This window comes from Siniperca chuatsi, linkage group LG20 (genome assembly GCF_020085105.1).
Source record: "Siniperca chuatsi isolate FFG_IHB_CAS linkage group LG20, ASM2008510v1, whole genome shotgun sequence".
Classification (NCBI taxonomy): Eukaryota; Metazoa; Chordata; class Actinopteri; order Centrarchiformes; family Sinipercidae; genus Siniperca; species Siniperca chuatsi.
In genome coordinates, this window is record NC_058061.1 from 13,070,963 (window position 1) to 13,083,653 (window position 12,691).

The 12,691-nt window shown below is 38.9% G+C and overlaps 2 protein-coding genes across 5 annotated transcripts; both read right to left on the minus strand.

Moving 5' to 3' along the window:
- Positions 1 to 840: 840 nt before the first annotated feature.
- On the minus strand, positions 841 to 5,139 carry atxn7l3b (ataxin 7 like 3b). 2 transcript variants are annotated; one of them, XM_044179807.1, is made up of 9 exons: positions 4,991 to 5,139; positions 4,404 to 4,450; positions 4,161 to 4,284; positions 3,887 to 4,019; positions 3,507 to 3,678; positions 3,081 to 3,181; positions 2,928 to 2,950; positions 2,714 to 2,759; positions 841 to 1,848 (listed from the first exon to the last, which is right to left on the minus strand). In XM_044179807.1, the coding sequence occupies exons 3-9, from the start codon at positions 4,209 to 4,211 to the stop codon at positions 1,769 to 1,771; spliced, it is 606 nt and encodes a 201-aa protein (XP_044035742.1). In that variant the 5' UTR covers positions 4,212 to 4,284; positions 4,404 to 4,450; positions 4,991 to 5,139; the 3' UTR covers positions 841 to 1,768. The 2 variants fall into 2 exon arrangements, with proteins under 2 accessions (XP_044035742.1, XP_044035741.1); XM_044179806.1 differs by lacking the exon at positions 4,991 to 5,139 and adding an exon at positions 4,634 to 4,844.
- Positions 5,140 to 5,293: 154 nt separating this feature from the next.
- Positions 5,294 to 12,494, minus strand: LOC122868130 (nucleolar transcription factor 1-like). 3 transcript variants are annotated; one of them, XM_044179801.1, is made up of 17 exons: positions 12,365 to 12,494; positions 12,127 to 12,250; positions 11,780 to 11,955; positions 10,705 to 10,782; positions 10,134 to 10,289; positions 9,976 to 10,040; positions 9,797 to 9,881; positions 9,511 to 9,563; positions 8,566 to 8,707; positions 8,405 to 8,446; positions 8,254 to 8,322; positions 7,885 to 7,946; positions 7,579 to 7,768; positions 7,430 to 7,477; positions 7,264 to 7,335; positions 6,828 to 6,896; positions 5,294 to 6,738 (listed from the first exon to the last, which is right to left on the minus strand). In XM_044179801.1, exons 2-17 carry the CDS (start codon positions 12,158 to 12,160, stop codon positions 6,679 to 6,681), a joined length of 1,401 nt encoding a protein of 466 aa, XP_044035736.1. In that variant the 5' UTR covers positions 12,161 to 12,250; positions 12,365 to 12,494; the 3' UTR covers positions 5,294 to 6,678. The 3 variants fall into 3 exon arrangements, with proteins under 3 accessions (XP_044035736.1, XP_044035735.1, XP_044035737.1); XM_044179800.1 differs by having other exon boundaries at positions 12,127 to 12,470; XM_044179802.1 differs by having other exon boundaries at positions 9,511 to 9,560; positions 12,127 to 12,463.
- Between the last annotated feature and the right edge of the window lie 197 nt (positions 12,495 to 12,691).

Below are 12,691 nucleotides of genomic sequence, written 5' to 3' on the forward strand. Positions count from 1 at the left end.
TACTTTATATAGACTACTGATTAAGCTACTGTAGCTTAATCTATAATAATGCATCATAATTTTTTATTCATTTAATTGTTGATCATATTTTGTTAATGATCTGCAACTAGTAACTACAGCTGTCAGATAAATGTAGTGAAGTAAAAAGTACAATATTTCTATCTGAAATGTAGTGCAGTAGAAGTATAAAGTATTATAAAATGGAAATACTCAAGTAAAGTACCTCAAAACTGTACTTCAGTAAGTAACTTTCCACCACTGGTTAAACCACACATAGCTGTTCCAGAAAGGGTTGTTGTTGTCAAATGTACAAACATATCTCAAATTCTTTAGATAATACTGTCCATATCATGTGATTTATCATAAATGCATTATTTTTCTGCATGTCATGTTCTTGCATCCCACCAATAGCTTGCATAAAGGACCCAAAACTTTAGGGCTTAATTTTGAGCCCTTTTAACCAGCCCTATGACCTGTACGAGATCTCAGATGTTGGAGTTTTCAGAGGAGCACATGAAGGCAGCATAGCTGGCTTTCCTGGCAGTTTTCAGTTCTGGAAACTCTTCACCTGTAGGAGCTTTGTTGCGTTTACCATCTCTCAATTTCCTAATACAATCTACAACTGTACATCACTGAAAACAACTTCAACAAAGCAACATTTAGTGTCTCATGCAGTAGATGTATTAAAATAACTAAAACTGAACCATCTCTAATCCTTTTCATTTGATCAACAGCCTCCCCTGTTGGTCATTTGGTCTCTAAACAGCATCACTGAGTTTTTTTCTTGCTCTCCCATCAAATTGTGATTTAGTGTTAAGAGTTCCACGTTAACACGAGACAGAACAGGTAACAAATCATTTATTTATGCTAGACAGATGAAACAAACTGAGCCATGATAGCAGCAATTCAACTATTGGAATATTTACACTATCACTTCACACCAAGGATATATGTAACCCTTTACATTGTAAACACATGATACAAAGACATTTTTGAATGCTAGAAAACAAACCGATCTATCCACCGAAAAAATCGGAAAAAACCAAAAACAAACCTGCTTTCTGCAGCAAATATCTGCTCGTACAGTTAGGGGTTCATTTGCTGAACATTTTTAAAACAAGTTTCCACAGGTGAATAACAAACTCAGAGTTGCTTCTCTTTCACACAATGTATTGTAATTCAACTGGAGAACTATGAGCCTAACAGTGAATGTGAAAATAAAAGACAAAACCATTAGTAATGATTGTCTTTGACATTATTTTTCTTTTCAAAGAATGAGATTTTAAAAAGGTGAGGACATATAAGTACACCTAATGGCTAATCGTTTCTGTATTTTAAAGAAACAACATACTGTATGTGCACATTTTCACTCTTCACACAGCTGCCTGCTTGGCCACTGAATGAATTCCACCAGAATCTACCTCTGTGCAGTGAATATATGGTCATATTCATTATTTTGGACTCCAGCAAAAACTTAAAATGAACTAAACAAAAGAAAAACATGAGTGTTGGTACGATGATTTTGTGGGGGGAAAAAAAATAAGAAAAAGAAAAAGAATGAAGAAATCTGTCAAGTATACAGTGAGAGGTCTGGACTGCTTCTGCAGAGCAGCAAACGCCATAAATGTCACCTATAACATCGACGTCCATTGATTTCACAACATAACGAACCGAGGATGAAGTGTTACTGGTCTTCCTGTGTGTGTGCGCGTTTGTGTGTATGTGCACACACAAAAGGTAAGAGAATGTGTGTTTGTGGCCGAGTGTGCTATTGAGGGAATGCCTCATCTTTCATCAGCATGCGCGGGCTTTCCTGGTTGTCCATGCGACGTCTAGGACCCATCATGCCTGTGGGAATAAACAGCAGGCTGGACGTCATTCATTCACTCATACCAGGTGATCACAGCGATTCAAATGAGTGTTTACTTCTTTTCATCATTCCTCTGATCAATGTAAGGCATAATGGAGGAGACAGAACAATATTGACAGGAACGAACCCAAGCCCTCATCTTGGCATGAATTTATTGGACAGAAAGTGGGTTGCGCTTCTTTACTCTAAAAATCAAATAATTAAACCACAATGCTGCACTAAGCAAGATTTGGTAAAATACATGAATATGTTAAAAATAATTAGCCAACAAAGTGATTGTCCCATCCCTTAACTGAAATCTGATACAGTAGGAAGTCTTCTCAGCCATGAGAAACAAATCTAACAGCTTATTTAAATTAAAGTGTGTTTTAAGCTGCAATTTAGCAACTGAATGTAATAACTGTACAAATTGTAATAAAAAAATAATTTAAAAAAATAACGTAATCATCTCTTTTAATGTAATAAAACTTCTGATAAGAATGTAATGACATTTTGCATACACTCTAATGTACGCAATAATTCTTATGGTTATTCATAACAGAGGTACTGCTACTAAATAAACTTGAATATTTCACTGTATCATCTAAATGCTGTAGCATTTATTTAGTGCTTCCATGCTTTATAGGTAAGACTAATACAAGCAATCTGGAATACTGTATGAGCTAACGTGTGTGTTGGGATTATTATATTATTCCACAATTATTTCCACAATTGTTGTACTACAGTATGTTTTAACAGGTAGTTTCCTTAAAACCGAAAGTACTTTGATGCGTACACAAAGTACAAACTGCAGACGAGCCATCAAGAGGAAGTTTAAGGATTCATTTCCACATTTCCACTTACTGTTCTTATGCTTGAATGATTTGGATCTTCTGGGTGAGTTTGGATTCTGAGGTGGAAAAAGAAAATATATTTAGTTTGAGTCAGGAAAAATTTGTAATATTCTCCATGTGTTTATAGAAATGAATGAATGATGGGGATAATAAAACAGTACAATGCCCCCCAAGATTGTTACATTAATCATTAGGGGTTTTTTTACAATGAAAATAAAAAGTACCTTATCAGATTTCCTTTTCTTGGCTGTAAAAGAAAAACATTAAATTTCAGGTTTGAGCAATTTCATATATGCCCAACTTAATAAGAGGATTATATTGGCAATCAACATTCAGTATCACTAAAGAAGAGCTAAAAAGTAGCACAAGTACATCACCTTTCTTTTCTGCCCCGTAAGACCAGTCATTATCATTGACGTCGTCATTATCCTCTTGGTCACTCTCTGACTTGTTGTTGGTGTTGTTACCGGTGACTATTCTGTAAAAGAGGTAAGAATAAGGCATGGCACACACACAGTGACTCAGCATTACCCAATGCAGTTTGATCATAAGACAAATACATTCTGACCTGAAACTATTTCACAAGATTTGTTATATTAGATGTTTTGTATCACTCTATTTTGTGAAATATATGGAAAGATACCTTGCCTATCTTAGTTATCATGCCATAGTAGGAGAGTGAATGTTACTGAGCTTACAGGAGGAAGGAAGAGGAGTACATTAGTACAGTATACAGTCAGAATCCAACTTAGTGAAGCAAACTTGCTATGAGCTTATACTGGTTAACAGGTGTACTCTCATACCTGCGGTTGGCTATGCGGCTGCTGTTGCGTCCCATCCCCAGGCATTTCTCCAGGTGTGGGGCAAAGCGTGAGGCAGCAATGCTTCGGCTGCAGTTGGGACACACACACTCCTTGTTTTTCCACTGGTTGTACACCTGGCCAAACACGTCCAATCCCGGCTGGTCCACAATTTCTGAAAATTTAAAGCAAGCGATAAAGGGCTCTGCATTATCATATAGTCACATAATACACAAACCTACTGTTGGTTTAGAGAGATTGTATTGCCTGAATGTACTGCTCCTTTGTCTTTTGCCTTTTTTAAAAATGATCTAGTGCATTCGTATGTGGAGAAAATATTTCACCGTTATTTCACTGGGGGGATAGAATGACTTTGTGCTCACCAAAGTCCCTCATGCTTTCTTGGTCCGTGTCATCCAGGAAAAAATAGCCCTGCTTGACGGCCCGGTGGACCTCGAAGCAAAGACCCAGGCATGCATCCTCCACCAGGTCAGACAGGATGTCCTGAGCTAGGCCCTGGCAGGGAAGGGCCAGGGGAAACAAACAGACACAAGTCAGCCCACTGTCTGTTTGTATCCTGCAGTGTGTCTGCAGATGTAATGTGCATATCCAAGACTACTTGAACTATTATTTTACTGTGGCCTTGCTCTACTGTACCTCCAGCTTGCTGTTGTCCAGGCTGGACATTGAAACCTCCTCCATTTTCATTTGCCAGAACTACCAGATGAGCCGACGCTGCTGTGGTCATGCTGTAGTGCAGCAAGCATTGGCCAAAACAGGGCTGCAGCAGGAGGGAAACACACAGTTAGCAACACAGTGGCATTCAATCCTGTTTAATCAGTAGATGTAAATCAGTGCATGGTGAACATTTGACGCCTTGAATGTGATGCAGCTACTTACAACTGCACGTTGAACACCGCCAGGGAGTTACTTCCCACGTTTATAACCTACGAATAACACAAAACAGAACAACTTAGCGTTGGTGTTGTAGCACTGCAACATCCCAATAAACAACCGAACATGAGCTCAGTCCCGAGCATTACTGACTAATCAAAGTAGCTAAGCCAAGAAGCTTGCTGAAGAAAACAAAGAGCGTGGTTATGAATAGGCTGGAGAGGAATTGAACATGCCAAGAGGTTACAAGAGAGGCGGTATCCTCCTCACAAAGCCTCCAGGTCAGCAGCAGCTACAGCTCGGAGCTAAACGTGTCAAATGTTATCAGGCTCGGCTGAGGAAACAGACACATTGTAACACATGTGTAGGTGACTGAATGGTTTTTGCTGTTGAAGATTTGTATTTGACCACAGCGAGGCTCGTCCCCGAACCCAACACAGCCGCTGCTGCACTGCGGCTGTTCGCCTCTCAACCCCCCGTACAAACCCCGAAGGAGGAACGGGAAAACAAAACTCTTGTGTCCCGATACGAAGCCTATCCACGAGGAATACCGCAATCACAGACACGCAAAATAGCTAATTGTGTTTATTTACCTATTTCGGCAGGCATCCATCTTTACATCACAGAGTTCAGACAGTACCAATCGATCGCTACACGAGTTTCCACCGAGCGCTTCCTTTGCAGCACTGCCGGGGCTTTTCTCACTCTGAGTGTATTCATCACCCAGGCCAGCATGTGACTGCGTGTTTCCCCGTGCAATTCAGGGTTAAATTGGCCTTTTGTTTCGCTTTGTAAGTCATTATAAACCATTGTATATTTTTAACCTTGGTGTGGTTTGTGCCTTGTTATTTGAACTTTTTTCCTTTTGCATCAGACAATCCGAGATGAATCACATCTTTATATAACATGTTTATTAGAAAGGTCTCCTCTTTCTGGGTTTTACAAACAACATTTTCAAGGGTTTATAGCAATAAAAAAGCAATGATTGATAATGTTTTTTTCACACTCATTCAAAACAAAAACTGGGTAATCTGTTAATGTAATGTGTTATTCACAAGGATGACTTGATTTATAGACTACCTCAGATGCAATCTGCTTTGGGCCCCCTGGGCAAAAACGAGCGGCTGAACCCCCATTAACCCCCCATTTCCCCCCACTATGTGTGCATTGTGAACAGAATTCCAGTGGCAGATTATTAAATAGACCCAGGTTTGCTGTGTGGTAATTTGAACAAATTAATTTGGGGATGCACAGCATGTAAGCACAATATAAGATGAAATAACAAAGGTCTTAAAAAAGGATTTTTGCAATTCTTGTTTATTTTGAAGCAGATTAGCTCAGATTTTATAAGGGTGTTTTTCCTCTGAATTTACACTTTGAGAATTGCTTATCCAGTCAGGAAAATTTTATGTTATAGATATTTGAAACCAGGTTTTCAGGGGCTTTAAGGCCCTCATCACATCACTTGATATTGTGCTTTAGTGGTGCATAGTTCCAAACTCAACAAACTAATTACCACATTGTAGGTAACCTGGGGCTTTTATGGTCCCTGGAGTCCTAAGGCACTTTGTAATCCAGCTATGGTTGTGGCACAACGCATAGGAGCAATGGCGAAGGCAACCTTCCAGCTAACATGGTTGCCATACACTGTGGCATTAAAGGGAGAGTTCACCCCAAAATCAAAAATGCATATTTTTCCTCTTACCTGTAGTGCTATTTATCCATCTAGATTGTTTTGATGCGAGATGCCGAGTTTTGGAGCTATCAGCCATAGAGATGTCTGCATTTTTTGAATATAATGGGACTATATGGCACTCAGCTTGTGGTGCTCAAAGCAAACCTTAACAGCCATGTCTCTTTCCAGAAATCATGACCTGGTTACTCCACGGGCCTTGTTTCATGTAGGAACTATCGGAAGAAAGGAAATATTTCCTACATGAAACTGCTCACAACAAATCTGTGGATTATCTTGAGTAGCTGGGTCATGATTTCTGGAAACAGACATTGCTGTTGAGTTTTTCAAATGTATTGTTTTGGCGCTTTAAGCACCACAAGCTGAGTGCCATATAGTCCCATTATATGAAAAAAGGCAGACATTTCTACGGCTAATATCTCCAAAACTCGGCAACTCACACCAAAACAATCTAGATGGATAAATAGCACTGCATTTAAGAGGAAAACTTTATTTTTGATTTTGGGGTGAACTCTCCCTTTAAAGTCAACCATTGGAGAGTTTGTCCTTTGTCCCTAATCCAGAATCGAGCTCTGAACTTGACGTGTGTCAATACATCTCAAACATGTTGTCCTCTTCTTCTTCCTCCTCCTCCTCCTCCTCCTCATCCTGTGGACCAACAGTTATTTATAACATCTGGATGCACAATTGCAAAATGAATTACAAAAGTACAAAAAAATATGTTTTAGTATTCGAACCTCTTCACAGTCCAAATTGTACTCTTCCTTATCACTGCTGCTGTACTCAAGGTCTTCATCTTCTGAATCCTGTGCAACATACAATAAATGTGGACTGAAAATAGAGCTTTTTAACCCTGAGTGCAGCATATAGAATATTTTTTGCATTCTATGAATCATATCACATTATTCACAATTAATATTCTTATTAAACTATGACTTTACTTATATTGTACCATTGACTACATAGTAATTAGCATAAATCTAGTTAATTAAAATCAGTCTTTTAGTTCTATGTGAAAATGTATGTTATAAGTAAACCTCATGAATAATTTCAGATAAAGTACATTTACATTAAACTTCACTATGAGACAGCCTGTACTATCAAAGAGCTTTGCATTGGTCACATAAGAAGAATATAATACTTCATGCGTGTTGTATCAACACTTCAACTTACTGATGGTCTGTACAAGAAATGTTTTTCACGTTCAGAAAATTTCATTTGTTTGGCATCAAGGTATTGACATTTCTGCAAAGAAAAGAATATTATGAACCCAAGAAAACAATCTTAGAAAAAAAGTTAAAGAAACAAATGGGTACTCAAATTTTTTGTAAGTGCTTACAGTGGGGTTACATGTCCGATAGTCTTCCTGCTCTGCTGACGTCAATGTCTGAAGAATGAAAAAGGTGACACATTTTAAGGTACTTTACAGTTTGTAGTTAAAAACTGCCTGGAATAAAAAAGACATTAGAATTAGAGGACTCTTTATACCTTAAACCACTTCTGCAGCTCCATCGAGTATTTTCTAAGGTTTTCATATACTTTCACTTTGTAGCGATCCTTCTCCTTATTGGAGAGGTCATGCCACATTTGGTTGCCCTTGATGAAACGCTCCCTTTGGTTTGGGAATTCCTTCTTCAGAAGTTCCATCTGTTCTTTGCAGAAAATTACATTTCCAGATCTGTGAAAAAAGATAAATTCAGTCACAAGTTCGTCTTCAGATAGACAACCGAGGATTTGTTTTTATTAATCCTGGGTCTCGTAAAGGCACAAATATTGTTTGACGGTCATGCTCACCGAGATGGCATCTTGGGCTCGCCAGGAAGTGTCTTTACAAACTTCACTTCTCTTTTAATGCCCTGCATATAAATGACAAAAAAAATCTTTCAAAGAGGAGACCAATACAATATAGTTTTTTGAAGTGAAGAGTACACAAACAAACCCCACTGAGTATAAGCTAACGACGTGCACAAAGAACAACTGATACCTGTTACCAAATGAGTCAACAAAGTGTTGAAAAAAAAGAGCCTTTCCTCCCACAGATCATATGTTTAAATAACTGACCATTATTTTCAAGATTATCACAAAATTAGAGGTGACAGCACGTCTACAAGTACTGAATATTTGTTACCAGATCTGTGCAGGAACCATGAAATGACGCCTCACCTTACGCTTTTTAGGTCTTTTGATGCCATACTTATTTAGGATCCGCTGCTGCTCCTCTTCATCCATAGTCTGAAGAACATAAACACCACCGTCACGCAAAGTCTGTCAGCATCAGCTCAATGCTGCAGCTGTAGTCTTGTAAATTACTTACCATTAGATATGCATCCAGCTTCATCGAGTACTGCGTCTTCAACTGAAAGAAATAAGCATTTCATTCAGATTCAGCAGATTTGTATTGTGGTCCAGCAGTTGATGAGCAGGTTCATTTTTGAAGCACTGTCTGTATGAAACAGTTGGTGTGTGTGTCCATACCTCTCTGCAGCGCTTGCTGTACTCGTGCCTCTGTCTATCAGTCAATTTTCGCCAACGTTGCGCCCACACACTCACGTAGGAATTTTTTGAGACACCCTCCATGGACCCCAGTTGCTCTTTGCAGAATAGATTATAGCCATTGCTAAAGACAGACACACACACCAAACACGTGCTCAGCTGCCAGTGAATTAACTGCTTGCATCCTTGTTAGCTTAAGTGGGATTAGTAAATTTACCCAAAGATAAGGTGAGTAAAAACTATGATAAAGCTAAGTATAAGCTAAAGCTAAGTTTATAATAAGGCAATCCTCTAGACCGTTGTTGCAAAGTTAAATACGTTTTGTTGATTCTCCAAAGGGCTTCTTTACATCAAATGGCAGGCATCAAATATTGAGCATGTATCCCTTGGACATGCTATGCCCCCTAGTGGATGAGGATGTGAATGAGACCACCTTTTGAGGGCAGCAAATGTGACGCACCCTTTTAGTGACGTCACAGAGGTAATAAAGATGGTGCACTCCAAATCCTGATCAGCAACTGGGTGGGAGTGACTTACACTAATAAACACATATTTAATATAGGCTTGTCATGGTTGAAACCAAATGGAAAAGGTACTGAACTGTCTCTGTGAGTCTTAGTGAGGGTTTACCTGAACAGAGAGAGAGACAGAGTGAATATTTGCAAAAACTGGTACGAGTGTGACTGTGCCTTAAGAACGCACTTTTGCTTTTGGCATCTTCTGAACTGGTGGCTACAATTACATCCTTATCCATTATGGTGGCAGCATATATTTTTCATCCACTAAGATGAAGTTTCACAATAAAGGTTCAGTGAAGAGGTGAGGTGCAAGCAGCTGATTTATGAACAAACAACAAAGCAAAACAATTCCAATCATTGTCACTGTATTGTTTGTGTGTGTGTGTGTGTGTGTGTGTGTGTGGCTTACAAAGGAGGGTTGGAAGGCAGGCCCTCTGCATCTTCAGTATGTTGTTCATTCTGCTTTACAAGAGAGGTCACACATCAATTTGAAGATAATCAATTAAGATTTAGAACCTTGCCAGCAGTGTTATGTAACTGCAATCAAATATGTGTCCTTCCAAATAACTTCTGTCATATGAAACATTGGAATATTATATTAATAGGTATTTGGGAAAAAAGAATAAACCCAGCTAACCATGCAAACAGTACACTGCAGTTCATGACTAGGACTGGCTGAAGTGAACATCCCTTACATCTGACATGTTTTCAGAGACCCTCTTCCTCTTCCTCTTCCTGTAGGTCCTGGGCTCATGGGTGGGAGGTTCGTGATATTGTTTCCTGAAAGACAAAGAATTTGCTTGACTATGAATTTACACGGGCAGCCTGGGCCAAATCACATGTGTTTATATAGTTATGCGTGTTCATATACTACCTGAACTCTAGCATCCTTCTCTTGTATGTTTCACTTGCAAGCTTGTATTTCCCCACATACTGAGCCTGGAAAATGTCAGTAATTTATCATTTAAAATTTGAGGCAACACCAAATGAGAAAGAAGCGCTGTTTTAGTAGTAGCCTCTCACTGACTGTACCTTCTCTTCATCTGGGAGCTCCTTGTACTTCTTGATTAGGAACTTGAACAGCTTTTGGCGGCTCATCTCTGGGTGCTGCTGATGAAAATTGGCCTCGTTCTCCTCATAAAAGATGGCATTTGGAGGGCTGGGCCTCTTTGGGAGTTCTGGATGGATCTGCAGGAAAAATTGCTCACAGAATGAAACATCTCTTGCTAGGAACCTTTCAGTCTGCAATATAGGGCTGAACAATTAATCGAATTATCATTGAAATCGCAATATGGCCAAGTGCAATATCCAAATCGCAGGAGCCGCAATTTTTTAAATAAAAAGGTAAAATGTGTCACAACATAACATGCTCGTTTGGTACAGTTAAAATCACATCATCATTTTTATATTTTTTTTCGGTGATAATGAAATGGACAAATTACCATTCCCACTAAAATTGTGACTCATATTTCAATCACAATATCTGTCAAAATAATCGCAATATGATTTTTTTTGCATATCGTTCAGTCCTACTGCAATATATCCAGATTTCTGTCTTTATCTGTATTGCAGGTGAGTGAATTATCAACATTGATTTGTTTACCTTATTGTTCTGGACAGGATTGGCAATGACATCTTCAGCTTCAACGATGAGCTCTGTGAGGGTCCGAATCTTGCGCATCTGAGCAAGAACAACAAGGATATTACACTACACTTACAAAATGTATAAGACTACCTTAAAGTAATATTTTGAAATTGTAGTTTGTTGTGTTTCTTCACCGTGAAAGGAAATCTTTCAAATTAGCTGTCTTGTTCATTTGAAAAACCTGCCAAACTTCCCTTTTAAAACCAATGTGTACTGGAATTGAAATGTGCTTTGTGATGAGGGAAAACTTCAATATGTCGGAATTAACTTCAGCTCAGACCCTCAAATCCGAAATCAGGTACCAAAATGGAAAAACTGTATATATCATATTGGTAACAAATGAAAAGTATGGTGGCCCTGAGAGCTCAATGCACTGCAATTTAAGAAAACACATGCAAATAGACAAATCACAAGGAAATTAAGAAAACATCTTCACCAATTTGACAACACAGCATTAGAAAAATGCTGCAAAGTGAGAAAACCCAACCAAATAGCAGCAGGACACACTTGTTGTCCCACCAAAAACACTTAGATTTTAGCTAATTTTCAAATACCACTTACAGATAGCCGACTTCAATAACTTCATGAGTCACAAACCCTGGCAACAACAAGTGTGTCCCAGCCGTGTTCATCACTTTTTAGTGTCCTCTGGAAACGGTTTTAGTTGTCTGCTGTGCTACTTGCAGCGTTTCTGAATTTGCTTGTGTTTTCTCACTTTGCAGCATTTTTTCTAAATGTTGCGCATGTGTTGTCAGATTGGTGAAGTGTGTTATGCTCTTATGGCCACCACAGAAAAGAGTTAAAATGCTGTGGTGATACAGGAAACCCAAGAGAGGTAATGATGTAGTTAACTGTTTATAAGACCAATGTATCGAAAACAGCAGCTGACATTAAGATTTGAACATCTACATTTCTCTGACAACTGGAAGTATATTGCCTGATATGACTGAAAGCCTCAGAACAGCTACTGTGTCGACCTTGCGGTGAAATTGTTTTTTGTCAACTGAAAGTTTAGTGTTAAACTGTGACTCACCTTCTGCAAAATCTCTCTCCACTTTCGTTGGCATGCTTCAGGAGAGAAAGGGGGAAAAGCCACCTCATTCCAGTCCACAGTTTTCAGTCCTTTGGTATATACGCTCATTCTGTCATTTTCTGGGATGCTGTTTTTCATTGCAGAAAGAAGCTTCTGGAGGTTTGCCTTGGTCCAATCTGTACTCATAGAATAGGGACAGCAAAGAGGAAGGAATTAATCAAATTACGATTGACAAAGCATAATGCCATTTTGCAAAGGAAATCCCAGCTACTTTTTAGTAATTCGTGTAATTTGAATTTAATGTCATGGCAAAAATAACGTTACCCGGTTTATTTAATTGTACCCACCAGCTTCTTCAGAATCATTTTTTTTCCCACTCATTTTTCAAATGTTTCCTGCAGAAGTCGTTTGTTATGTTAGCTGGATGCAAACTGGGTAGAACTTCAGGTCAATCCATGTGACTTCCGGAAACTGAACAACATTAGGTAGTTAGCTAACTTATGGAGCTTAGTTTAGTTAACAACAAATGTAACCTATTTAACCTAATGATATATTTATTAACTGCCGTTGTTACCGTTACCGTACCACATGGAGCTACAGAAAAACACATTCCTCACTTGTGTTTTTTAGCCGAAAACGTGAAGGAGGCTGCCTCCAGCTCTGTTTGGCAGGTCCTTGCTGAGAGAGCAACCAATCAGAAACGAGTAAAGAAAGCGTCACCCAAAGCAGCTAGAAAACAGCCAATGAGCTTACGATTCTTCTTCTTCTTTGTGTTTGTTGGCGAATGGCCAAGCTTCGCAGACCAACCAGCGCTGAGGTTGCAAAACGCCACCTATTGAGCCGGAGGGTAATGTTGAATGCTGATAAATTGGCATATTGTTCATTAATGTACAGTTACCGAAATGAGTAATT

Coding starts and splice junctions, on each gene's coding strand:
- LOC122868130 (XM_044179801.1), bottom strand. CDS start 12,160: ATGAGTGGGAAAAAAAATGATTCTGAAGAAGCTG. Junction 9,882..9,975: donor AGAAGGATGCTAGAGTTCAG/GTAGTATATGAA, acceptor TTTGTCTTTCAG/GAAACAATATCACGAACCTC. Junction 7,478..7,578: donor AGCTGCAGAAGTGGTTTAAG/GTATAAAGAGTC, acceptor TTCATTCTTCAG/ACATTGACGTCAGCAGAGCA.
- atxn7l3b (XM_044179807.1), bottom strand. CDS start 4,211: ATGAAAATGGAGGAGGTTTCAATGTCCAGCCTGGACAACAGCAAGCTG. Junction 2,951..3,080: donor TTACGGGGCAGAAAAGAAAG/GTGATGTACTTG, acceptor TTTCTTTTACAG/CCAAGAAAAGGAAATCTGAT. Junction 1,849..2,713: donor ATCATTCAAGCATAAGAACA/GTAAGTGGAAAT, acceptor TTATTCCCACAG/GCATGATGGGTCCTAGACGT.